At 55.4% G+C, this 21,444-nt stretch overlaps 6 protein-coding genes across 12 annotated transcripts; 1 reads left to right on the top strand and 5 right to left on the bottom strand.

Moving 5' to 3' along the window:
• Nucleotides 1-178: 178 nt before the first annotated feature.
• On the bottom strand, nucleotides 179-5,845 carry lmbrd2b (LMBR1 domain containing 2b). Of its 3 annotated transcripts, XM_037266728.1 has the most exons (18): nucleotides 5,682-5,844; nucleotides 4,587-4,811; nucleotides 4,419-4,519; nucleotides 4,243-4,341; nucleotides 3,863-4,030; nucleotides 3,562-3,772; nucleotides 3,267-3,341; nucleotides 3,084-3,194; nucleotides 2,844-3,027; nucleotides 2,547-2,728; nucleotides 1,876-2,009; nucleotides 1,692-1,797; nucleotides 1,483-1,580; nucleotides 1,211-1,314; nucleotides 1,083-1,129; nucleotides 906-1,011; nucleotides 719-845; nucleotides 179-548 (listed from the first exon to the last, which is right to left on the bottom strand). In XM_037266728.1, exons 2-18 carry the CDS (start codon nucleotides 4,758-4,760, stop codon nucleotides 485-487), a joined length of 2,091 nt encoding a protein of 696 aa, XP_037122623.1. In that variant the 5' UTR covers nucleotides 4,761-4,811; nucleotides 5,682-5,844; the 3' UTR covers nucleotides 179-484. The 3 variants fall into 3 exon arrangements, with proteins under 3 accessions (XP_037122623.1, XP_037122622.1, XP_037122621.1); XM_037266727.1 differs by having other exon boundaries at nucleotides 719-1,011; nucleotides 4,587-4,828; nucleotides 5,682-5,845; XM_037266726.1 differs by having other exon boundaries at nucleotides 719-1,011.
• Nucleotides 5,846-6,109: 264 nt separating this feature from the next.
• On the bottom strand, nucleotides 6,110-9,262 carry slc25a46 (solute carrier family 25 member 46). Its single transcript, XM_037266745.1, has 8 exons — nucleotides 8,846-9,262; nucleotides 8,294-8,336; nucleotides 8,163-8,220; nucleotides 8,017-8,094; nucleotides 7,760-7,860; nucleotides 7,634-7,690; nucleotides 7,457-7,514; nucleotides 6,110-7,211 (listed from the first exon to the last, which is right to left on the bottom strand). Exons 1-8 carry the CDS (start codon nucleotides 9,111-9,113, stop codon nucleotides 6,618-6,620), a joined length of 1,257 nt encoding a protein of 418 aa, XP_037122640.1. The 5' UTR covers nucleotides 9,114-9,262; the 3' UTR covers nucleotides 6,110-6,617.
• A 386-nt stretch (nucleotides 9,263-9,648) lies between these two features.
• Nucleotides 9,649-13,657, bottom strand: slc31a1 (solute carrier family 31 member 1). The gene is made up of 5 exons (XM_037266774.1): nucleotides 13,364-13,657; nucleotides 11,300-11,445; nucleotides 11,129-11,201; nucleotides 10,882-11,050; nucleotides 9,649-10,474 (listed from the first exon to the last, which is right to left on the bottom strand). Exons 2-5 carry the CDS (start codon nucleotides 11,441-11,443, stop codon nucleotides 10,273-10,275), a joined length of 588 nt encoding a protein of 195 aa, XP_037122669.1. The 5' UTR covers nucleotides 11,444-11,445; nucleotides 13,364-13,657; the 3' UTR covers nucleotides 9,649-10,272.
• Nucleotides 13,658-14,340: 683 nt separating this feature from the next.
• On the bottom strand, nucleotides 14,341-15,832 carry atp6v1g1 (ATPase H+ transporting V1 subunit G1). The gene is made up of 3 exons (XM_037266782.1): nucleotides 15,637-15,832; nucleotides 14,875-14,975; nucleotides 14,341-14,797 (listed from the first exon to the last, which is right to left on the bottom strand). Exons 1-3 carry the CDS (start codon nucleotides 15,716-15,718, stop codon nucleotides 14,624-14,626), a joined length of 357 nt encoding a protein of 118 aa, XP_037122677.1. The 5' UTR covers nucleotides 15,719-15,832; the 3' UTR covers nucleotides 14,341-14,623.
• Nucleotides 15,833-16,237: 405 nt separating this feature from the next.
• On the bottom strand, nucleotides 16,238-19,197 carry fktn (fukutin). 2 transcript variants are annotated; one of them, XM_037266743.1, is made up of 10 exons: nucleotides 18,967-19,196; nucleotides 18,507-18,566; nucleotides 18,180-18,365; nucleotides 17,963-18,109; nucleotides 17,457-17,587; nucleotides 17,226-17,358; nucleotides 17,019-17,148; nucleotides 16,786-16,919; nucleotides 16,586-16,710; nucleotides 16,238-16,528 (listed from the first exon to the last, which is right to left on the bottom strand). In XM_037266743.1, exons 1-10 carry the CDS (start codon nucleotides 19,066-19,068, stop codon nucleotides 16,315-16,317), a joined length of 1,362 nt encoding a protein of 453 aa, XP_037122638.1. In that variant the 5' UTR covers nucleotides 19,069-19,196; the 3' UTR covers nucleotides 16,238-16,314. The 2 variants fall into 2 exon arrangements, with proteins under 2 accessions (XP_037122638.1, XP_037122637.1); XM_037266742.1 differs by having other exon boundaries at nucleotides 16,586-16,919; nucleotides 18,967-19,197.
• A 70-nt stretch (nucleotides 19,198-19,267) lies between these two features.
• Nucleotides 19,268-21,390, top strand: capslb (calcyphosine-like b). Of its 4 annotated transcripts, XM_037266771.1 has the most exons (6): nucleotides 19,682-19,731; nucleotides 19,797-19,826; nucleotides 20,260-20,396; nucleotides 20,603-20,780; nucleotides 20,854-21,063; nucleotides 21,178-21,390. In XM_037266771.1, exons 3-6 carry the CDS (start codon nucleotides 20,260-20,262, stop codon nucleotides 21,277-21,279), a joined length of 627 nt encoding a protein of 208 aa, XP_037122666.1. In that variant the 5' UTR covers nucleotides 19,682-19,731; nucleotides 19,797-19,826; the 3' UTR covers nucleotides 21,280-21,390. The 4 variants fall into 4 exon arrangements, with proteins under 4 accessions (XP_037122664.1, XP_037122663.1, XP_037122665.1 ...); XM_037266769.1 differs by lacking the exons at nucleotides 19,682-19,731; nucleotides 19,797-19,826 and adding an exon at nucleotides 19,268-19,375; XM_037266768.1 differs by having other exon boundaries at nucleotides 19,641-19,826; nucleotides 20,202-20,396.
• The last annotated feature ends 54 nt before the right edge of the window (nucleotides 21,391-21,444 follow it).

Below are 21,444 nucleotides of genomic sequence, written 5' to 3'. Positions count from 1 at the left end.
AAGTAGCTGCAAGCAGAGGATGCAATTTTTCCTCTCTGATTGGAAGAACAAGGCCAATGGAAAGCAAAGCAGGCAAGTTAAAATAGCATTAAAAAATAAATAAATAATGGAACCTAAACATTGTCTCTGTATTGACTCGGTATGGATCGATGTCACGCAGCTCAAAGAAAGAACATAGGAGGCGTCGGCCGTTGGTCGCCAGCCCGCCAGCTGGCCGAGCGTCGATTGACCAGCTTTATTGAAGTTCGACAGCACAAAGGACAAATGACACCGGCAAACGTTAGCTAGAAATATGAGCTCAAACTACAGCTTGTGTGGCACATGGATAAAGGAGAAGGGGACGCGCCCTCACATCGAAACTTCTAATCTGTTGGCGCGTGCGTGTCCAAGACGTGGAGGGCAATGCGGACAACGCCCTCAGCGGTCCCGGCCCACGGAGGTCCGAGTCGAGTCGTGGCTCTGCCGCCCGGCGCTGTCTCGGGGCTCAGACGTCGTCGAAAATACGACTGCGAGACGACGACATGGACAGGTACCGGCCACCCGTGGCTCTGAAACGCAACGCCGCGACAATTGGTCGCAGGGGGAGGAGCGAACGACTGAAGCGCGGTGTCGCAATCACATCGCCGTGCCGTGGACGGCGGGAGCCCGCCAGGGCCGCAAATAGCCTGCGTACGATTGACGTGTGAGTTAAAGCCACGGCCGGTATCTCGCGGCTCACCTCCCCGCGCCGCGGTCGTCCGCGTCGTCCACCGAGGAGTCAGCGTTGTAGTCCAGAGGTTCCTGGTCCTGCAGAAGCTCCATGCGATCGCGCTCCGCTCGACCGGCGGAACGGCATAACTTGCCCGCTAAACAGAGGGGCAAGGCTGCGTCAACGCCAAGTGGCCTGCGCAAGCGAACCAACGTACGTCCGCTGTCGGCATCGTCCGAGTAGCCGCTCTCCTTCATTTCGTGGCCGTTCCTGCCCCTGGCGCTCAATTCCTCCCTGGCGTGGCTGTAGCGCTCCTTCCACTCCTGCAACGCGCGCACGGGGTGGTCAAAGCCGCCGCCCGGCCGCCGCCTCGGAGCGGGGCCATCCTACTCACACGTCGTCTGGCCTCGCCATCTTCCGTCCTCTGGCGCTTTCGCTTCTCTGCGGGCAGAGACACGCACGGTGGTTAGCGTGCTGGACGGTGGGGCACGGTGGGGCACGGTGGGGCGCGGCGCCACCGACCTCGGCGAATCAGCTCCTTGCCCTCGTCCACCAGGTCCGACGTCAGCTCGCTGTCGCCCATGAACTGCTGGAAGCCGAGCAGGTTGAGCAGGCGGGTGCCCAGGCTGAGCGTGGACACAAGACAGCCGGTAACCGTCCACAGCATCACGGCACGGGCGCGCGCTCATTCCCAAGCGCGGTGACTTGATGGCTATCTAGCGGCACTGCTGAGCCCGAGTGCTCGCCGCTCCCCGGACATCCTTGCTTTGACAGTTTCTGGCACGTGGCCTTACCTGAAGTAGGTGGCGATGCACAAGATGACGATGAGCATGGGGTAGTAGATGTAGAAGCCGTCGGCCACGAAGGAAAGCACGCGCATGGAGCCCATGATCTGTCACGCACGCAGACGGAGAGCTGAGGGTTAGGGTTGGCAGGCTGGCTGGCTGGCTGGCTGGCTGGCTGGCTGGCTGGCTGGCTGGCAAGAAAGAGGGCGGTGGCTTACCGAGGTGTAGGCCGTCTGCTCTCTGTGCTGGTGGGAGATGGCGGCGTCCATGTGGATGAGACCCAAGAAGTTGAGGCACAGCGGCGGCGTCAGCCGGCAGAAGAGCCTGAAGGCCAGAGGCGGCCGGGCGGGCGAGTCAGACAAGACCCAGCCGGAGGCAGCGGGCCAGGCGCGGGTCGCTCACATGCCGCTGAATTGCAGGCTGTACGCGTCCGTCTGGTGATGCGGCGCCAGGTAGTAGAAGTTGAACACGCGGATCCGGAACACGGTGGAGTACACGCACGTGCACAGGAAGAAGATGGTGATGAAGCACGCCACCTGGTGGGGACGCACAGCGCAGCAGCTATCGGGGGAGCGAGAGGACCGAGTCCTGCAGTAAATGGGCCTCCGCCACGGGTTCACACCAAAATGTCGCTCTGCCGGAGCCTCCCGTTTCGAGGGGTGTTATTGCTCTCTCGGCCGCTAGATAAAGGTAAAGACCCAATGAATGTCACACACACACACACACACACACACACACACACACACACACACACACAACTGAGTGTGGCGACATTTGTCCTCTGCATTTAACCCATCCCCGAGGGGAGCAGTGAGCAGCAGCGGTGGCGCCGCCGCGCTCGGGAATCATTTGGTGATCTAACCCCCCAATTCCAACCCTGAATGCTGAGTGCCAAGCAGGGAGGCAATGGGTCCGGCCGGGGTTTGAACCCACAACCTTCCAGTGGCAGATGGCAGCAGAGCATTTTGTTTGACGGGGCGTACGATCGCAGCAAAAGGTTCGTCCACACGTTTCTCAGCCTACGCGGCGCTCGCCCGGCCGGCGGCGTGGGCTGGGCTGGGCCGGTTCCTCACCTGGATGTACACGTAGTTGTAGTCGCGCTCGGCCAGCCGGATGAAGACGGCAAAGAGCGACAGGACGGGTTTGGTGCTGAAGAAGGTGCACTCGGACCAGACCACGGCGGCGCTGAGCAGGCCCAGCAGCACGGCCAGGACACGGTAGAAGACGCGCTTCAGCAGACACTCCCAGTACCACTCTAAGGCAGAACTTTTATTTTGGAGAGCCGCACGGCACGAGGCGAGGCGAGGCGAGGCGCTCGGGAGCCTGAGGACCGCCGCCACTCGCTCCCAACTTTTTGCTAGCTTCCATACCTGCGCTGGGCGTGTATACGTATCTGCTGAACCAGCCCGGGGGCCGGGCGGGGGCGAAGCTGCGGACGAAGCGTCGCGAGGAGCTGCTTTCATTCTTGGCCACGTCCTCCAGATGGAAGGCTTCCTGCAGCAGCATGTGCCACTGCACACGGGTGCGATGGTGTCGCTGAACGGCGTAGATCACCTGCGTGGACGCCAACAGGTTCACGACACGGGGCGCTCAGCCGGACGCAAACTCACCCGTTTGTGGAGCTTGACCAGACTCCTCTCGCTGGGGAAGGTCTGCTTGTCCTCAAAGTCCTCGTAGTCGTCCATGTTGCGGCCCAACCTGTCCTGGTAGTCCGTCGGGCACTGAGGGACGAAACCCGGGTGGAAGGGGTAAGGGAAGGGGCGGGGGGCGGCGCCGCGTGACACGCCACTCACCTTCCGGAGGATGGTGTCGACGCTCGTCCTCAGAGGATGGTTGTACTTGACGGCCTCGCTCACCTTTCTCACCTCCTGAGGGCAGCAGGATGAAGTGGGGAATTTACTGAAGCGGCCAAGGTGCGGTGGCCCGACATGGGTTTCAAATGGACAAGTATAGTTTTGAGGCAGAGATGTTTCCCCCCCCCCCCCCAGCCTTCCTTACAATAAGGAAGGATCTGATTCGATTTTGTCTGGAGTTCATTTAATAGGCACGGCATGGCACTTGCTCGGAGCGCCCACACTGCATATTCACCTCCATGACGTCCTCCAGGTTCTCCTCGGCGTCCGCCTTCTCCGTCATAAGCTTGGAGGCCTTGAAGTAGGTCTTGAGGAGCATATGTCCGTGTCTGGAGGAGTTCCAGTAGGAGCGCGGGATCTCCACCAGGCCATAGCCCAGCAGCAGAACCAGCAGGAACAAACCCCAGGTGTTGGCCGCCGTGATGCCGATGGTCTGCAGCTCGTACCTGACGGTCGAGCGGCAAGCACACGCTCGCCTTAGCGCCGGCGGGCTAGGTGAGACCAGACCAGACGCCGGCTCGGAGTCGGGCTCTGACCAGGACAGGCGCCACTCGGGGTGGACGGCCACGTAGATGAGCAGCGAGCCGAAGATGAGCAGGTAGCTTCCGTAGTAGATGGCGTTCTCGATGAGGGCCGTCTGGACCTTCCCGGCCATGGAGAACCCGCCCGAGCGAGCGTACGACTGCATGAACGGCAGCAGCAACCTGGGTGACATGGGTGCACCGTCCGTCATGGCCCGGCCATCAGCGGCGAAACCGTCGCTGCCCGCCGTGCCCCGATGGCCAGCCCGCTGCTCACCGCTTGCCAATCAATGCCCACCGACGTCGGCCCCTCCCTCCCTCCCCGTCAGCACCCGCTGAGCTCCGCCCACTGATTGCCACCGCAGCCACCACCCGGCGCCCTCGCGCATACTGACCAGGTGAGGCACTGCGACGTCCAGTAGACCACCCGCCAGAAGACAGGCATCACGCCGTCGGGGATGTAGCTCCACGGCTCGTAGCACGCCGCTTGCGCACTGCGGAGAGGAAGTGGGGTTACGCTGCGCCGACACGTGCGCCATCGGTGTGGCGTAGCGCGGGCGCACCCACCGACCTCTGAGCGGGCGCCACGGACGTGTTGCCTGACGTCTGATTAGCCGGCGGCGTGCCGGCGGCGTGATCCCGACGGTCCGTCTGGCACTGCTTGTAGATCGTCTGCAACGGGACACGGTTTAGACGGACAATTGGCAAGCAGGGCGCCGCCAGAAGAGCTCGGGCCGACCGTGGTGACGTCCAGCGGCAGGATGAAAACGATGAGGAAGCACAGGTACCAGGCCAGCAGCGTCCCGAACAGGACCATGCGCTGCTGCTTCCGGAAGTCTCCGTAGCGATGTAGCAGGAAGAGTGCCAGGAAGAACACCACCACCATCTCCACGGCCAGCGCCGCCCCACTCATCCTGACGCGCCGGCCTCGGGCCACGTCCCTCCCCACCCACTGGCAAAACGCCTGCCAAAAACAATGAGCTCAAATTCAAATGAATTTGAGGTGGCCGTCATCTGAAAAACATGCTAATGTAGGAAAAAGGCGCCAAACAGTGGTGCATTTGCAAGTTTTCTCGTGAAGGCGGGTCCTTCGACATGTTTGACGACTCCCCAGTTGGAATTGACCGCAACGCAGACAGCATAACAATTGCATACATAATAAGCACATACAGTATAGGTCATGGGAGGGAGGGAGGGATAGGGAGATAGGGATTTCCGTTCATGCCGGCGGGTTTGGCCGTGTGACGTTGCCAGACTTTCACACGCAAACGCTGTAGGAACACACTCAGAGGCTAACAATACTTGCAGACATACATTCCTCTCAATCTACAAAAAAAAAAAAAGCGACAACAATAAAGATGGCCATTCTTAATCGTCATGTTAGTGGATCTCCAAGCATGCGCCACACTGAGACAGAGTGCAGTGCCGTTTTTATGATGGGATTGAGTTTTTTTTTCAATTGCAATTATTTGAAGAGTGCTGGTATTACTCTACTTCATGCAAGTCTATATTCTGTTGTTTTAAAAGATATATGTGACCTTGACTCTTGGGTAGTTGAAGAAACACTACATTTCGAAATCAATGAATCAACGTCTTCAGTAATCATAATATTTATCATTCCTCGCGAAGCGACATTATTGCTGACGTCACCACGAAACGATTTACGACGCGATTGAAATAATTCGTTGGATTCGTGCCAGTGCGGGTGATTACATTTGATTATGCAGAAGACAAAGTGAGAGGACAATCTGAAACAAAACATTCCTGCTAACTCGTTAGCTAGCTAGCATGGCATAGCCGGCATTTCATCAAGTGAAGACGTTCAGACTCTCACCGTTGATTATTTGTCCGCTCGAGTCAAAGCGACCACGTCGCCTCGCGGAACGCTCGTCTGCACTCGAATTAAAGCGATTCAGAGCGCAAACACAACGCAAAGCGGAGCGCAAGCTGTCATCGGCCGTAACATCCGGGTTGGCCAGGCGACGTCAATACGGAGACGCGCGTGCGCAGTATTGAACTCCTCGCGAACGGGGAGTGGGGGGGCACAACTGATGATGTCCATCATTGTACTTCGCTTCCTTATATTTGAACACTTAATTCTGCGCACGGCCCCAGAACTTCCGCGATCCTCGTGGGGATAAAGCGGTTCAGATGGATGGATGGAAACTCTACTCGTGGAATTCGGGTGTGCTTACACCACACCCCACCACACCATCAACGGCTCCCCTCTTATTCTGAAAATGATTCAAAAGGAGAGAGAAGTGACATTTGGATTTGAATTTATTCCACTTTGGCTTGCTGACAATTTTGCAAAGGTTATTGGCTTCATGCGCTCACACAGACACATGGTGAGGTCATTGTGCTAAATAACAGCGTTGTCCTATACACAACAAACATACAGCGCGGGGAAAACAATGAAAGCAACATATTTGCATTGGGCAAGTAAACATTCTAAAGGACAATATTTGAGTGTGGAAGTGCCATGAGTCGATCAATGCGGTGAGCCACGTTTGCGCTCGTGAGGATGGAGGTTTCAACGCGCGCAGTTGCCACGACTGTGTGAGGACCCCCAGAGAAACGGCGCTGCCCCGCCCCCGCCCGGCAGAGCAAAGCCAAAAGAACGGGGTCGTTTTTGCGCGTCATTTGTCCCGACCCAATGACACACAACGCTATCTTCTAGATATATGTATGACTGTACACACGTGGACCTTTGCCGTTTCCAGGGTGGCGTGAGGAGGACGAGCGTGCAGCCGCCGCCACTGCGCGCCCTCTAGCCCACCTTGGCGTCCAGCAGCAGCCTCAGAAGCGTCCGGGCGGCGGCCAGCAAAGCGCCATGCAGCGCAAACTGGGCCGCCAGCGCTCCGAAGCCGCGGTAGAAGGCGCCCCAGCCCTCCTTGCGGCGGATGGAGTGGAAGCAGTCGGCCGCACCGTCGTACTGCGTGTTGACGGGCAACACCAGCGGGCCGCCGTCTCCGCCCGCCACGCCGTCTGTGGCGTCGATGATGGTGCGGGTGCCCTGCAGGCTGAGGCGATGCAGCGCCGTCTCCAGCGGGAAGAGCAGCGCGTCGGCCACCAGCGAGCCCAGCCACGCCGCCGCCAGCTCCGGGAAGTGGGCCTCCAGCGGGTCGGCCGGCGGATCGGCCGGCCGCCGCCCCTCGACGCGCCGGTGCAGCCACAGGGCGGCGCGCTGGACAGCGGCGGCGACGGCGTAGCGCAGGACGGCGTGGCACACGGCCGGAAGCAGGAGGCAGCTGAGGGGGAGCAGGCGCCGGCTGTGGGGGGCGCCCACGCCCAGGAGGCGAGCCAGACCTTCCCGCACGCAATCCAGCAGCCCCGACGACGACTCGTCGCGCACGATCTCGCTCTGCGGGGTCACGGGGACTCACGTCAGCGAGATGCGGGCGGACCGTGCCACAGCTGCGTACGTTTTAGAAACACGGCCTCCGTTGGCCTAGCTGCCCCGTGCGTTTTTTTTGCAATCGCCACAATCCGAGCCCGGCCGACCCACTGAAAAATGCCACGGAAAGTTTCTAATTTGGCATATTTGCCTGACTCCTGCGCACCTGATTGAGTGAAGAAAAAAAAAAACAAGAAACATGGCAACATCACCTGCACGGTCTCGATGAGGCTGGAGCAGTAGAAAGGGAGGGCCGCAGCCGCCGTCAAACTGCCGACAGAAATTAAGGCGGGCTCAGAGAAAGAAGAGGGCGGGAACAACTCGGAGCGAAATTTGGGGCAACTGAAAGCCCCTACGACAAGAAAAGCGGAATAAAGAATCAAACAAACCCCTTGAGCAGGAAATGACCGGCCAGCTGCTCCACGCTCCAGCGGTGAGGGATCTCCCTAGGAGAGCACAAAGGCCTTAACTGAGGCCAACTGAACGAGCGGTCCGCAACACAAGCTGCCGCTTACCGCGGCAACGGCGTCAACTCGCCGATGATGCCCTCAGCTGCCAGCGTGACGCCGTGCACGATAAAGGTGCTGCCCATCCCCTTCCACAAGGCCCGGGGACCCTGGAGAGCCACAACGGGGGTTGCTGCATTCTCTTCTTTCAGTTGTTCAATAGCAAATGATTGACACCACCTTCTTCAATTGCGCTCTATCAAATGAGCATTTCGCCACAAAGCGGCCACATGGTGTCAAGAAACATTTCCCCCACAGCCATCTACCTGAGCCTTGCCGATGGCGTACATGACGGCGACGGCGCCAAAGGGCGACAGGTGCTGGCAGCGCGCGTGGTAGTTGACCTGCGACACAAAGGTAAAGGTTGCGGGCGCGTGGAGGCGGCGGGGGAGGCCGGCGCCGGCCAGCTCACCTGGCACTGCCGGCGGAAGACCACGCACGGATGAGTCAGCACGTTCTCTGCAAACAGACTGCGCCGGCACGCCGGCGGGTTAGCGGCACGCTGACGACACGCCGGCGTCGTCGTGACGACGTCGTCATCACCTGACCAGTCCGATGCCGAAACCCGCCAGGCGATTCAGCTGCTCTAGAGAAAAAGAGCAAAAGCTCAAATGGCTTGCCAATGGCCTTCCAGTCAAATGCTTGGAGCTAATGTGATGAGTCCCTTCCTAAAAATGCTGCATTGGCCTCTCTCATTTTGGTCCCTAGAAAGAGAGCTCAAATAGAAAAGAAAAGACAAAACTTGAAAACCAACGATGGAAGGAAACCGAACGTTCTTCCAGCTAAGCCAGTCAAGAATAACTGCCCTCAGCGAACGGAAAACAATCTGGTTATGTTGCCTTGGAGGAAGGTCGGCCGCAATGGTCGAGTGACGTCACCGTGTCGCCCGTCGGTGGTGAACTTTTGTTTTACCGACGTCGCAATTTCGAACTAAAAGGCATTTCTTTCATCCTTGAAAAGGCTGTCCTGGTGCACTTTTACTACTTGAAAGACGGAAAAGCCCCTTCTCGAATGAAGCATTAATCTCAACTATCTTGACGGTAGACAGCCTACTGGGCTAGGTAGGCTACGCTAGGCTAGGCTAGGTATCCTCACCAGGCGGAGGCGGGCCGCCAGCCGCCGCGTTCCAGTCGCGCTCCCCCGCGGGTCCGCCGGACGCTCCCGGCGCCTCGTCGTAGAGTGGCGTCCGCTCTCCGGTGTGCAGGTTGCGGCTGCCGGGGATGTCCGGCGGCGTGGTGACCCAGTGGAGGTACTGCGGTGGCGGCTCGGCGCTCCGCGTCGAGTAAGCCGCCGAGTAGTGAGGCTCGTCTCGGCCGCCGCGGTACGCGAGCCCGTCGAAGTTGTCCGGTCGTCTGGACGCCATGAGGAAAGAGGACCAAGAGAACCGACGAGGACCACCGCGGTGGGAGGCGGCTCGTCAGCCCGTAATCATGGACAGGACGACAGGGAGGGACGGACGGCGACCTGGCTGGATGTTACCTCCGACCCGGAAGTGGTAGCACGAAAAGCTCGCGTGCCCCTCATCCTTCAGCGCCACCTAGCGGAGCGTGCCGTCAAACGCCACGATTTCTCAACCTGTACAGTACAATTGGGGAAATACATGTGCGGTGTTTTGTGATGAATGTGGAGGTATCAAAGTTCAAATTTGGATCAATTGGAGGGGGGCTGGGGGTGGGCATGAAAGTTTTTCCACACAAAAAATTGCATCGAGAAAATACCTAACTGTGACACGAATGTATCAAGTTAGTTCCTATTGGAACATTGGGTGACGAGTTCTCTCCATTTGCTTTGGTCACTGGCGATCCTTCTTGCTCCATGCCGCCAGCTGACTCCCGTCAATGTATCAAAATGAAGGGGAAATCATTTAAATGGGATTTTGATGCAGGAATGCAGGCAGAATGTTGACACTTACAAACTTTATTCGTTTGAATGATTCCAGCATTTTTTTCTCATTCATGTCTGTTTGGTCCCTTCTTTCGACAACAAGACAATGTGAGTCGCATTTGTCGAACGACAAACACGTGACAAAATCGAGACTCCCTCGTTGGCCACGTTAAGGCGACGTGTTTTTTTTAAGGCCCGTTTAACTTTTCACGACCTCTAAAAAGTAAACACAGTGGATTCGCGACATACTACATTAAAAACAATAAATGAAAAATGACTCCGTCTGATTGTATCAAAGCCGCTAAACAAATAGATAAAATATGTAATGGTCACTTGCTATGATCAGCTAGTTAGCATTAGCGTCTGTCATGTCACCAGAGAGCAAAAGAAGAAACACATTTAACAAAACACTCTTACTTGACATAACGACTGACACCAGCGTGTACGCTTCTCCTCAAAATGTTTGAAAATTAGTGACCGACTGGGGCGTGCAAATCAAGCTACAAGGTGCACTTCCCACGCCGTTGCTTCAACCACACTTGCCATCTCCCCGAGGTCTGCGCGCTCACCGTCTGACACCGGAGTTTGCTGGCGTAGCCCAACCCGATGACAAGAAGCGGCAACGACGACGACGAGCGCTAATGACAGTGCTCCGTGATGTCCACGACCACCGCCTTGCGCCAGCTAAACAGGAAGTAGCCGGCGCCCGCGCCCGCCGCCACCGCCATGCACAGGTAGGCGTTGTACGTCATGAAGACCAACATGAGGAGGTAGCTGACCACCACCTGGATGATGTGCAGCAGCGTCTGCAGGAAGTGCGAGGGGCTTAGCATCCTCTGCCTGATAACACAACAAGATGGCACTCGTTGCTGACAGCGTACGTCTTTGTAATAGAACATGAGAACCTGGACCACTCCTAACCCATTCAATCGGCAAAGACAAGTTAAGCCATGGACGCAGATAATTGGACGAATCGTCGCATGTCCTCGAGTCCTTCCTCGGAGGTGTTGTTTCGAGAATCCAAAAGTGTGCGGCGGCGCTCTGGGTTGATATTATGGCAGTGTCATGCCACCAAAAGAAAACCTAATAATAATCATCTTTTCCCGTGCACCGAGCCTTACACGGACGGACGGACGGACGGACGGGGCAGTCGAGACAAAAGTCTTGTGATTATCTTTGGCTTTTTTTGGGATTGTTGGAACTTTAGCATTGACGAGTGTCACGCTACTAACATTGGCGCGGCATACCCGACAGTCTTGTGCGTCTCCATGAGTACGGTGCCGTTGGCGCCGGGCAGCGGCATGCACTTGTAGCGCACGTTGACCTGACTGCGCCGCAGCAGCGTCTCACGGCCCATCTTCAGACCCTCGTAGAGGACGGCCAAGAGGAACACGCCGACGCAGGCGCCCACCATCTCTGATTGGAGGGCACAAGACCGGTGGAGTCGAATGGAGGCAGGAAAAAGAGGAGGAGTCAAAGCGGCGTGACGCTCACCTCCGACAGAGTTGATGAGAAGTCCGCTGAAGAGCAGCTCCACCTTCTGGTAGCCAAAGTAGAAGGTCATCGCCTAGGCAAGCGCCGGCGCGCGAGCGTTAGCACGTGCTGAGTGTTGGGGAGGCTAACAAAGAGCACGCTAGCTAGCGTGTGGGCATAGGCGCTCCCTACCATGCCTCCGTGTCCCCCGTGACCCCCTCCGGCAGCGCCGCCTCCGTGGTCATGTCCGCTGGCGGGCGTGGTCGCCATGGCGTGGTGGTGGTGGACGTGTTGAGCGTGGTCGTCGTGGTTCATCTGCATCGAGCTGTGGTTCATGACTGACACGACACGCAGGCGCACAACTGGACTTCAACACCTTTACACTCGAATCCAAGTCCACTTCAGTGCAGTCCTCCAGTCTGGTCCTGTTTTGACCTTTCGCCGGTCCGATCCGTGACTCGAGCCAGTCGAGCCAAGACTAGTCCTGTCAAGTCACCCACGTCCGCTCCAATCTAGTACAAGCTAGTCTCGCTCGCCCAGTTTAGTAGAGTTCACTCCCGTCTAGTCTTTGACCTGTAACAAAGACCACCGAGTCAGGTCTCCACAGAGCGGTCCAGTCTACGTCAGCCGAGGATAAACTTTGAGAAGGCAAGAAAGTCACCGGAGCGGGCCCGGCAGTAAAGTAGAAACGGGAACGCGCCGACAACGTGCGGATCGATGGGCGACCGGCCGGCTGGGAAAAACAAATTCAAATGAGGCGCAAGTCCAAATTCACCTTACTTCCAGCAGCCAAGCAGAGGCCCTCGTCGCCATGACGACTGAAGATGACGCCACCGCATCTTCAGCGACACGGCGCAGGCGCTCGGCCGTAATGCGATTGGCCGAGCGGCCCCGGGCAAAAAGCGGGCGGCTGCCGATCTTATCAAAGCTCGTTAAGAGAAGAGCACGCCTCCCTGTAGCCGAGAAGCGCCGTAAGCACAAAATCGTCCTTTATTGGGACGAGGCAGAGGCCGCACCCGTGCGTATCTTGGCATTCAAAGGCTGTTTGGAGAATCGGTCACTTATTTCATGTCGACAATGCGTCAAGAAAAGAAAAGAAAGAAAAAATCCCCCCTTTTATCTGAATGAGTCATCCGCCTGCCATACTACCTTTGACCTCTAGGTGCACTTACTGTTCCTGCATCAACCTTTAACCTCTGAAAATGCTTACAGTTGGTGTATCAGGTGGCAGGAAGTGATGTCAGCAAGTCATCGGGTTCTTTGAGGCAGTCAGCTGTTTCTTTGATGATTCGGTACAATAGAACAATGGCTGTAAGATCACATCGTATCTAAAATTCTAAATATTTGTCGAACCTATAAACACATCTATAGTTGCATTTTTGGTCAATGTGAGAAGATGGAAAACGGAAGGCTCCATTTTTATTTTTTTTATTGACTTAAACCGTATCTAGGTTTCCGAGATATTTAATAGCTATTTTTACTCGGGAGCCTTAGTCGTTTCTATTGTTTTCAAACCACACGAACCATCCAGATTGCTTTCTGTGTTTTTCAGATGATCACACGTTTTGTTGGTTTGCTTGCTTGCTAAAATTCTAAATATTTGTCGAACCTACAAACATCTATATTTGTCTATGTCTTGTCACCGTGGGATAGTGGGAACGTTATTTCGATTTCTTTGTGTGTCTTGGCATGTGAGGAAATTGACAATAAAGCAGACTTTGACATTTGCATTTTTGGTCAATGTGAGAAGATGGAAAACGGAATGCTCCTTTTTTTTTTTTTATTGACTTAAACCATCTTTAGGTTTCCGAGATATTTAACGGCTATTTTTACTTGGGAGTCTTAGTCGTTTCTATTGTTTTCAAACCCCATATTTTACATCCAACACGAACCATCCAGATTGCTTTCTGTGTTTTTCAGATGATCACACGTTTTGTTGGTTTGCTTGTTTTGCTTCAGATTTCGGGATTTGACATGAGAATCTGTTCTCAATTTCCCCGCTATGTTTTATCGCACTTGATGCAAGGCTCTATGAATAAAAACGGATCCGTCCGTGACGTCACCGATGCGAAGTTTGCCGACTTCTGGACTGAGAAAAAAGGGACTCATTACAACAGGCTAACGCGAATGCAAAATTGGCCAAAGTGGACAAACTAACCTGTACTCAACTAGTCAGTCAGTCAGTCAGTCACACACAACAAACACGACGTAAGCGTGCAGAGGTCACTGACACGAACACAAACTCCACTGACCTACCTGCAAGGCTTCCGGGATTTCTTTTCCGAATTCTGCGACGAAGCACACAAAAAGGGAGCGTTGCGTTTTGGAGAAAAGGAATACAAGCAAAAGTGGCCAAAAGGACCGTGATGCGGCCGAAGGAGTTATGAGCGTCGTCCGTCGGTGGGTCGGTTGTGCTTGCTCGCTGTCTGAGGACCGAGGGGCCGCTTCCGCCTGTGACGTCATCGCGCAGGGCGGACAGGAGGGGCCCGACAAATACATGGACCAATCGGAAGACGAATAATGCGGCCCCGTCATGAGCGGAGCCACGTCGTCGAGTGGCTTTGGCCAAATCACGTGACTTCATTTGGTTCGGAGGGATTTTGACGACGACGGTTGTCGCAGCGACGGATTGGCGGCGGCACTTTGCGATCGCGCTCCACAACCTGGAGCTAGCCAGCTTGCAAACAAATAAGCAAGACTGCAAAATTACATGTCGCCCCGTGAAAACAAAAGTAAGATTGGCAAGTGAACACAGTGACGTTTAATGGCAGGAGACTTCTTTCTCCTGGTGGCAAGAACACAGTTGGTGCTTGTCAAGAGGGCCTTTTCAATCCTGGCCATTGCTTTGGGGTCGGAAACGTACCATATGCCGCCGACGCAGCTGGCAACAAAGGGAAGGCATTACACCGTACACTCCTCGTGTACAGCGGAAATGTCCTCGTCGAGCCGGTCTCGCCCCCCCTCGGTGTCTCGCGACTCATTTGTGCGCATCGTTTGAATGTGGTGTTTGACAAAGAAAGGCTGAGGCTCGCTCGCCTGAAGCCGGCCCGCCCGCCGTTGGAGCAGAGCTACTTGCAGGGGACGGTAAACATACGCTGGCTGTCAGGCATACACGCTGTCAGGCACCGACGTCTTTGCAGCTCACTCCGTCCGTCAATGACAACGAATGGGGGGGAGGGGTGCTCACTTTTGCTTGATGCTCAAGAGCGTTGAATGATTTGTCTCTGCTTCACTTTTGTTTCAGCACCGCAATGTGAGCCGGTTCATATTTATTAACACCAACATGGGCACCAACCACCCACCCACCCACGCATACAGGAAGTCACTTTGAGCCATGGAGGAGAACATCACTTTCACAATAAAAGGCTCCAATCAGCAGCCAATCGGGAGAGAGGAGAGACAAAAAGGAACAAATAACTTAATTGGACATGTTTGGGAAATACCACTTCAGACTAAAATGAACATAAACAGCAAGCAACACATAGGAAGGAGCACTATGCTAGCGAGGCTAACGCATTAACCGGCCACGCGATAATTGGCGTGAAACTCGGGCTTGATGTCACACACGCGGCGCAGGAGGTCACCCAGCACCGAGTCGCGGTTGCCACGGTAACTGGCCTGGATGCGGCCCATGCGCTCTGCCGTGTCGCGGTCCACCTCCACCGCGCTGTTGCCGTGGGAACCCAGCGCCTGGACACAAGCACATGCCCAGCTGTGGTGGCGTAGAACAAAGCAAAATGTCAACTGTCTGTCGGGTGCGTCCTCACCGCCGCCTCTTTGGTCTTAAACTCTTTGTCTCGCTGCAGCCGGTATTGCTCAATCTCAGCTTGAGCCTCTTCTTTGGCTTGCTTCAGACGCCGGTTTTTACCTGCGATGACATCATTGTGACAGGAGTTTTAATGCAACATACTTTTCACTTCTTGCTAAGATGACAGTGTTACACTGAGCTACGTGCCACTTTCCAATCTAATTTCGAAATGCTTGCGTAAGTGTCTTTGAAAAGCACTATACAAATGGAATGATTTATTATTATATATTGTTTTGATTTCTTAGCGGCATTACTCACAATGCAGACAACTGACTCGAGTAGTTGTTTGCCACTTTGATTCGGGTCAAATTGTAAAGTGGCCACTCTTGGGTTCAATTGAGCGTCACCCCACGCACTTGCACATCCGCCTCATTCTACTCAATTCAATACTGTAGCAGGTCGAGCTAGGTGGCTGGCTGGCTGACGCGTTTCACGGCGCCTAAACCCGGAGCGAGAGAGGAAGCAGGCTCATGTGACCCAATGCACTGCACTCTCTGCTGGCCGAACGAACAAATAAATAGTGCCAAATTACAATATTAAATGCAACCGGAAAGGTCCCGTCCGTGTCTAGTAGGTGCTGTTGTTACGCGCGAAGGACGGATGGAAGCGTCCCATTGCGTTGCGTTGCGTTGCGTTGCGGCCTCCCCCCGCCCGTACAGCGGCTCGGGTTTAGCTTTTGGCTAAGGTGGTTTGCTTTAGGTTTCGGCTTGGATCCACTCACGTTTGCGGGCTTCGGCCACTTTCTCGGCAGCTCTCTTCTCGGCCTGCAGCAGCTGCTGGATGCCCTGCGACTGACTTGCCATCGTGGGAAGAAGACGAGACGAAGTAACGACGACGACACAGGACGGGGAGCTCAAGCGACGTCCTCGATGCACTCAAGTCAGCTGACACGCGTCACGGCGCCTGTCACGTGAACGGTCACGAGACGCTCACAAGGGCCCGGATGTCTGGTAGCCACGCCCCGGTTTTGCAACGCGCCTACAGAAATTAATTCCCCGCGTACTCGTAGTTTGGGACCAGCGGGTTCTTGTTTCATTTTTTTTGGGAGGGGGTGCCATTTTTTTTTAAACCCCCTCCTCCCCATCCACACCCGAATTTCATGGAAAACTTCCATTTAATGTTTCCCGGCATTATTTTGTGGATGATTTTCCCCCCCCCCCATTTCCGCCCCAACACTAAGCGTCCCGATTGCCCAGAGTAGTGGGCGCGATTCCACTTCATTCCCACATAGCCAATCGTAACACTATAATTAGATACATACACGATTGTACAAACGTCTCTCAAAATGGTTTTCCCTGAACAGACTTCAATTGTAGCTGCAGTTTCATTTGAAAACGGACAGATTTTATTCAAAATGATGGGGGGGCGAAAAGTATGTGTTTTCAATTTATTTCCAGTGTCAATACACTTGAATGAGCTCCTCCCACTGGGCCAGAGGCCACAGCCCATTTTCTTGGACGTTGCTGGGTGACGACTTCCAGTCCCACATCCTCTGCGGGACGCGCCACGCCGGGCCGTAATTGGCCATCACGTAGTCCAACGTCTCGCAAGGAACTCCCACTCGGACCTCCGCCAGCTCGGCCCAGCACAGCGAGAAGCGAGGGAACACATACCTGCGCCGCCAGAAGAACTGTCAGCACCGCGGCGGCCGCGTTTAAACGCCCACCTACTTGAACTTTCTGCCGCTCTTGGCCTGCGTGCCGCCGTTCCAGATCAGGTCACCGTCCTGGTAGAAGAAGAAGATGTCCAGCTTCACGCCGTCCTTCACAAAGGACAATTCCAGGCTGTCCTCCACCTGGCCGCCAAAAGAAACGCCCACGTGCGCACCGGAGACATTTCCAAACAAGTCATCAAGTGAAAAAAGGGGCACCTTGCCAAACTTGTGCTTGAGTGACAGTCCGGCATCCAGGAAGGCAGCGACCATGTCAGGGCGGAAGTCGCTGATGAAAATCCCGATGTCCACGTCGCGGCTGTACGTGATGAAGCCGCACTGCCTGAACCAGCCTGCGGGAGGGGAACAGCCGCAACGTTAGCCGCTTCCGCAAGGTGCGCGACCGATCCGCGCGGTTCACGTCGTATCGAGGGCTACGTGCGTCTCGCTACCTAAGCAGGTTCCGCTGCTGATCCAGAAGGGGATGCGCAGCCGCCCAAGGGTTTTGGCCGCCACTCCGAGCAGAGACTTGGCTTTGCTACGAAAATCCAGCGCCTCGGGAGACGGGTCGTCGGGGTAGAGCTGCGCACGCGCGTGCACAAACACGCACGCGTCATTGTCGGCATCGCCTGAGCGAACCAAGAGGTCAAAGGTCGGACCCGCAGGAAGCGTCGCGCATCCCGGTACGGGCACTCCAGGAAGCGAGCGCGACGATGCTGAGCCAGGAAGCCGGAGATGTTGCGAGGGACGGCGATGTCCAGACCGTCCACCGCCGTCAGTACCAGCTGCGGCCTGAGGGGGGCGCAGCAGAGCGGTGTCACGGGCCGTCACGGGCCGTCGCGGGCGGGCTCGGCGCCGTCGCGGGCGGGCGGGCGGGCGGGCGGGCTCACCTGTCATAGGCCCCGGCGTGGCGTCCAAAGGCCATCTGCGAGAAGGGCGCAAAGCCACGGTCCGCGTTGGCATGGAGGCGCAGCGGCCCATGCCACAAATACTTGCCGCTGCGCTCGTACAGAAAGAGCACCTAAAGGAAAAACAAGTACTTGCCGCTGCGCTCGTCTAGAAAGAGCACCTGCAGAAATATAAGAGCGCACCAACGACCGCGAAAGGCCGGACAGAGGGAGGGAGGGAGGGAGGGAGGGAGGGAGGGAGGGAGGGAGAGAGAGAGGCGGCGCCGTTCACGCGAGTCACTTTTGGGATGGACCCTCCTCGTCTCGATGCCTAAGGCAAACAAGGCCTTCCCGAAACCAAAGTCAGAGACATCCAATTCGTTCTATGCGGCCCCACCAGTCCAAACATGGCTTTCTCGCGACTAATGAATCGGGCGGCGAAATGTTGCCGCTCGCAGCCGCTCAGCTAAGTATGACACGCCCGCCCGCAAAGGTTTGGTCTGGCCCACCTGGATGATGGAGCCATGCCGGCGGAGCAGGAGATGCAGGGGAATGTCCTCGCCTGACAAGAAGTCCAAGCTGGCCAATCGGGGGTCTGGGCCTCGCACCTCCAGCAGCTCAAAGCCTTTCTCCTGGGCGGCCGACAGGAAGGCGGCCTGCCCACAAGAGAAGGGGCGAGTCGGGGCGACGGAGGTGGCGGGCGTGTCGGCGCGACTTGGCACTCACGTTGTAGGTCCACGCGTTGGCCAGCAGGCCAAAGGACGCCGCCCCCGGCCCGCCGCACAAGAAGCCGCAGTGAGCCTCGCGATCCGGCGAGGCGCCCCGCGCCAGCAGCCCGAGCGAGGCCGGGTCGGCCAGAAACAGCGGCAGGCGGAAACGCCGGGACAGACGCAGGAAGGTCTTCACGCTTTGCTTTGCACAGCACAGGACAGCACAGGACAGGACATGAGTGCACACTTAGCCAGCAAAGCACCTTGAGCGCCTCTTATTCGCACCGATCGAGCGACTCTCAGGGGAACCCAAAATGAACGCGTCTGTCCTATGCCTACTCACCCACTGCAGGTCGCTGGCGGTCATGTGACCCGGCGTACGTCTCAGGATGCGCGGGCCAGCCTGTAAAAGACGTCACTTGTCACAACGAGGCCGGCACCCGTGACTGTGGATCGCCCACTATTTCTTCGTTGCTGACGCCCTTTCTATTTATTGACACAAGAGCATATTCTGCGAACCGTATACTGAGCAAAAGTGCTCAAAAAGAGTCGGCGATATGGGCAATCCTGAAACCAGCACTCCTCTCCAAACAATACAATACTAGTCTTGCGAGCTCAGTGTTTATTACGGACCTTTGTTACGGTCCAATTATGCGACGGCAAGCACATAATGTCATGAACACGCGTATTTTTCCTTTAACGACAACAATGATTCCAAATTGCAACTTTCGAATCTCTAGCTTGAATTAAGTGCGCGTAAACAACAAAACAGCTTTTCATGATACTGTACGACGTCCTCTGACCTCGCTGACGTAGGTCCGGTAATGGCGGAGTTGAAAGAGTAGAAAGACGAGGCTGCTCGCGACGAGCAGCCACAGTAGCGCCGTCCGGTTCACGCGAGGCATCCCCGCCGCATGTCCGTCCGCCGAACTCCAGTTCGGCTTTGGCTGCGAATACAGCAAGAAAGTGTGCGACTTCAGCCGGCCGCCATCTTAATTCTCAGTCGTCACTTCTGCTTCCGGTTGGGTCCTTCTTCTTTAGGGTTTAAATGGCGGATTAGACACCTTTCCGGTGTATTACCGCCACCTACAGAATAACTAAATCGCTTCCGGTTTCTTCCTCGGTCACGAGAAAATTATCAAACGTCGCAGTTCCATTCCAAGTTATTTTTATTAGCAAATGAAACAATCCTGTATCGAGAAACTACTCACGGTATGTTTTTGAATTCCCCCCCCCTGAAATTAATTAAAATATACCAAAATGTTCTTAATTAATGACATTAATATTAGACCAGGTGATTTATTGCAAATCTAAAAACAAAAGATTAGCAAACGCAACCCTCGTGAGGATAAGCGGTTCGGATGATGAATGAATGGTTTGCAAACACTTCTGCATTATGGTTTTAAAGTAGAGTTTCAAGAGCGTTTGTACCTGTCTTTTTGTCCAATCAGCGCTCATTCTCCGAAGAGCAGAAATGCAGCCAATCGGGAGGTTAGGAAGGCGGTTGCCAAGGGCAGGTTCCCATGGCAATGGCGGTGTTTCCGGGAGCGCACGTTCTCTCATTTGGTGTGACCATTCGTCGTGGGGGTTTTTTCCTTTTCTTTTTTGATTGTTGGAGACTTTTTCTCGGCAGGAGGGTCTTCCGGCGTGTTGAGCCGGTCAGGTGAGCCTAGTCGGGACATGACAGCGCTTAAATGTTTTACAATGCTAAGGAAGGAAAAAAAAAACCTGGCTGTTTTTTTGTTCCGTTTGTTTTTACTTTAGATATATATACATATATATATACACATATATATGTGTATATATACATATATATACACACATATATATGTGTATATATACATATACACACATATATATGTGTATATATATATACATATATATATATATATATATATATATATATATACATACCAGAAAGAGTTTGAAAGCCATCGCCCTGCTTCTGATTGACAACGGAGACGCTCTTGATGCAAATAGTTTGTTTCTATTAATAAGTGAAAGGGACGAATTTGATTTTTTAATTTTTTTCCAAAAGGAGGGGTGGTGGGCGTGGATGCAGGGTTAACGTGACGTTAATTGTGATGGCGTCACAGATGGCAGGAACTTCCAGACACGACCGAGAGATGGCACTCAACGCCAAACGGCAGCTGACGTCATGCTCCGACCCGCTAGAGAGACTCCGCCTCCAATGTCTGGCCAGGGGCTCGGCTGGCATCAAAGGTCTCGGAAGGTGAGCGAACTTGAGAGCGATGCACGAGCGGAGCGGAGTGAAGTCGGCACCAATCTAGTCCGGAAGCCGTTAAATTCCGTCAAGCCGAGACCGGTTTGGACCACGTCGTTGGCTAATTTGCCGTGCTTTGCTTTGGAGAAGCATATGGGCGGGCACCCTCTGCCCGCGTTTCGCGTGCCAGTGCTTTGCTTTCATTCGTCCCCCAGAGTGTTCCGCATCATGGATGACGACGCCAATCGGTCGCTGGACTTGAAGGAGTTTCTCAAGGGCATCCATGACTTCGGCCTCCCGATGGACAGAGAGGAAGCGGCGGCCGTCTTCCAGCGCTTTGACCGCGACGGTAACGGCACCATCGACTTTGACGAGTTCCTAGTCACGCTGCGGGTAAAGGCGCTACACGAGCACGTCCGACGCCACGTCCGCTCTCTGGCGATTGACGGTGACCTGTCCCGGTCAGCCCGCCATGTCCAAGGCCCGCAGAGACGTGGTGATGCAGGCCTTCCACAAACTGGACAAGACCAAAGACGGCGTGATCACCGTAGAAGACCTGAGGGGCGTCTACAACCCCAAGTGCCACCCCAAGTACCAGAACGGCGAATGGAGCGAGGAGCAGGTCTTCAGGACCTTTCTGGACAACTTTGACTCGCCGTACGACAAAGACGGCAAGGTAGAAAACGCAGATGAGTGAGACGCGGTCCGGGGAGGAAGGCCACGCCGACGACGCTCGGCCCGACGTCAGCTCGGGTCGAGTTGACGAGCCGTGGCCGTTTTCCTCACGCAGGTGACGCATGAGGAGTTTGTCAACTACTACTGCGGCGTCAGCGCCTCCATCGACAACGACGCCTTCTTTGTCCTGATGATGAGGAACGCGTGGAGGCTCTGAAATGGTGACTCATCGCGGCGCAGCAATATGACGGGGTGGAGCCAAGGCAGGTCACCGTTGCCTACTCGGCCATCGCTTACGTGCGCATAGAAATAAAGTGGAAAGCAGTCAGCGAGTGGAATGCATTCAGCGGTGGGTGGCCGAGACGATCGGCCCGTCGTTATA

The sequence above is a fragment of the Syngnathus acus genome, chromosome 12 (genome assembly GCF_901709675.1).
Source record: "Syngnathus acus chromosome 12, fSynAcu1.2, whole genome shotgun sequence".
NCBI lineage: Eukaryota > Metazoa > Chordata > Actinopteri > Syngnathiformes > Syngnathidae > Syngnathus > Syngnathus acus.
The sequence above is the reverse complement of the archived record's forward strand: the minus strand, read 5'-3'. Positions and strand labels throughout refer to the sequence as shown.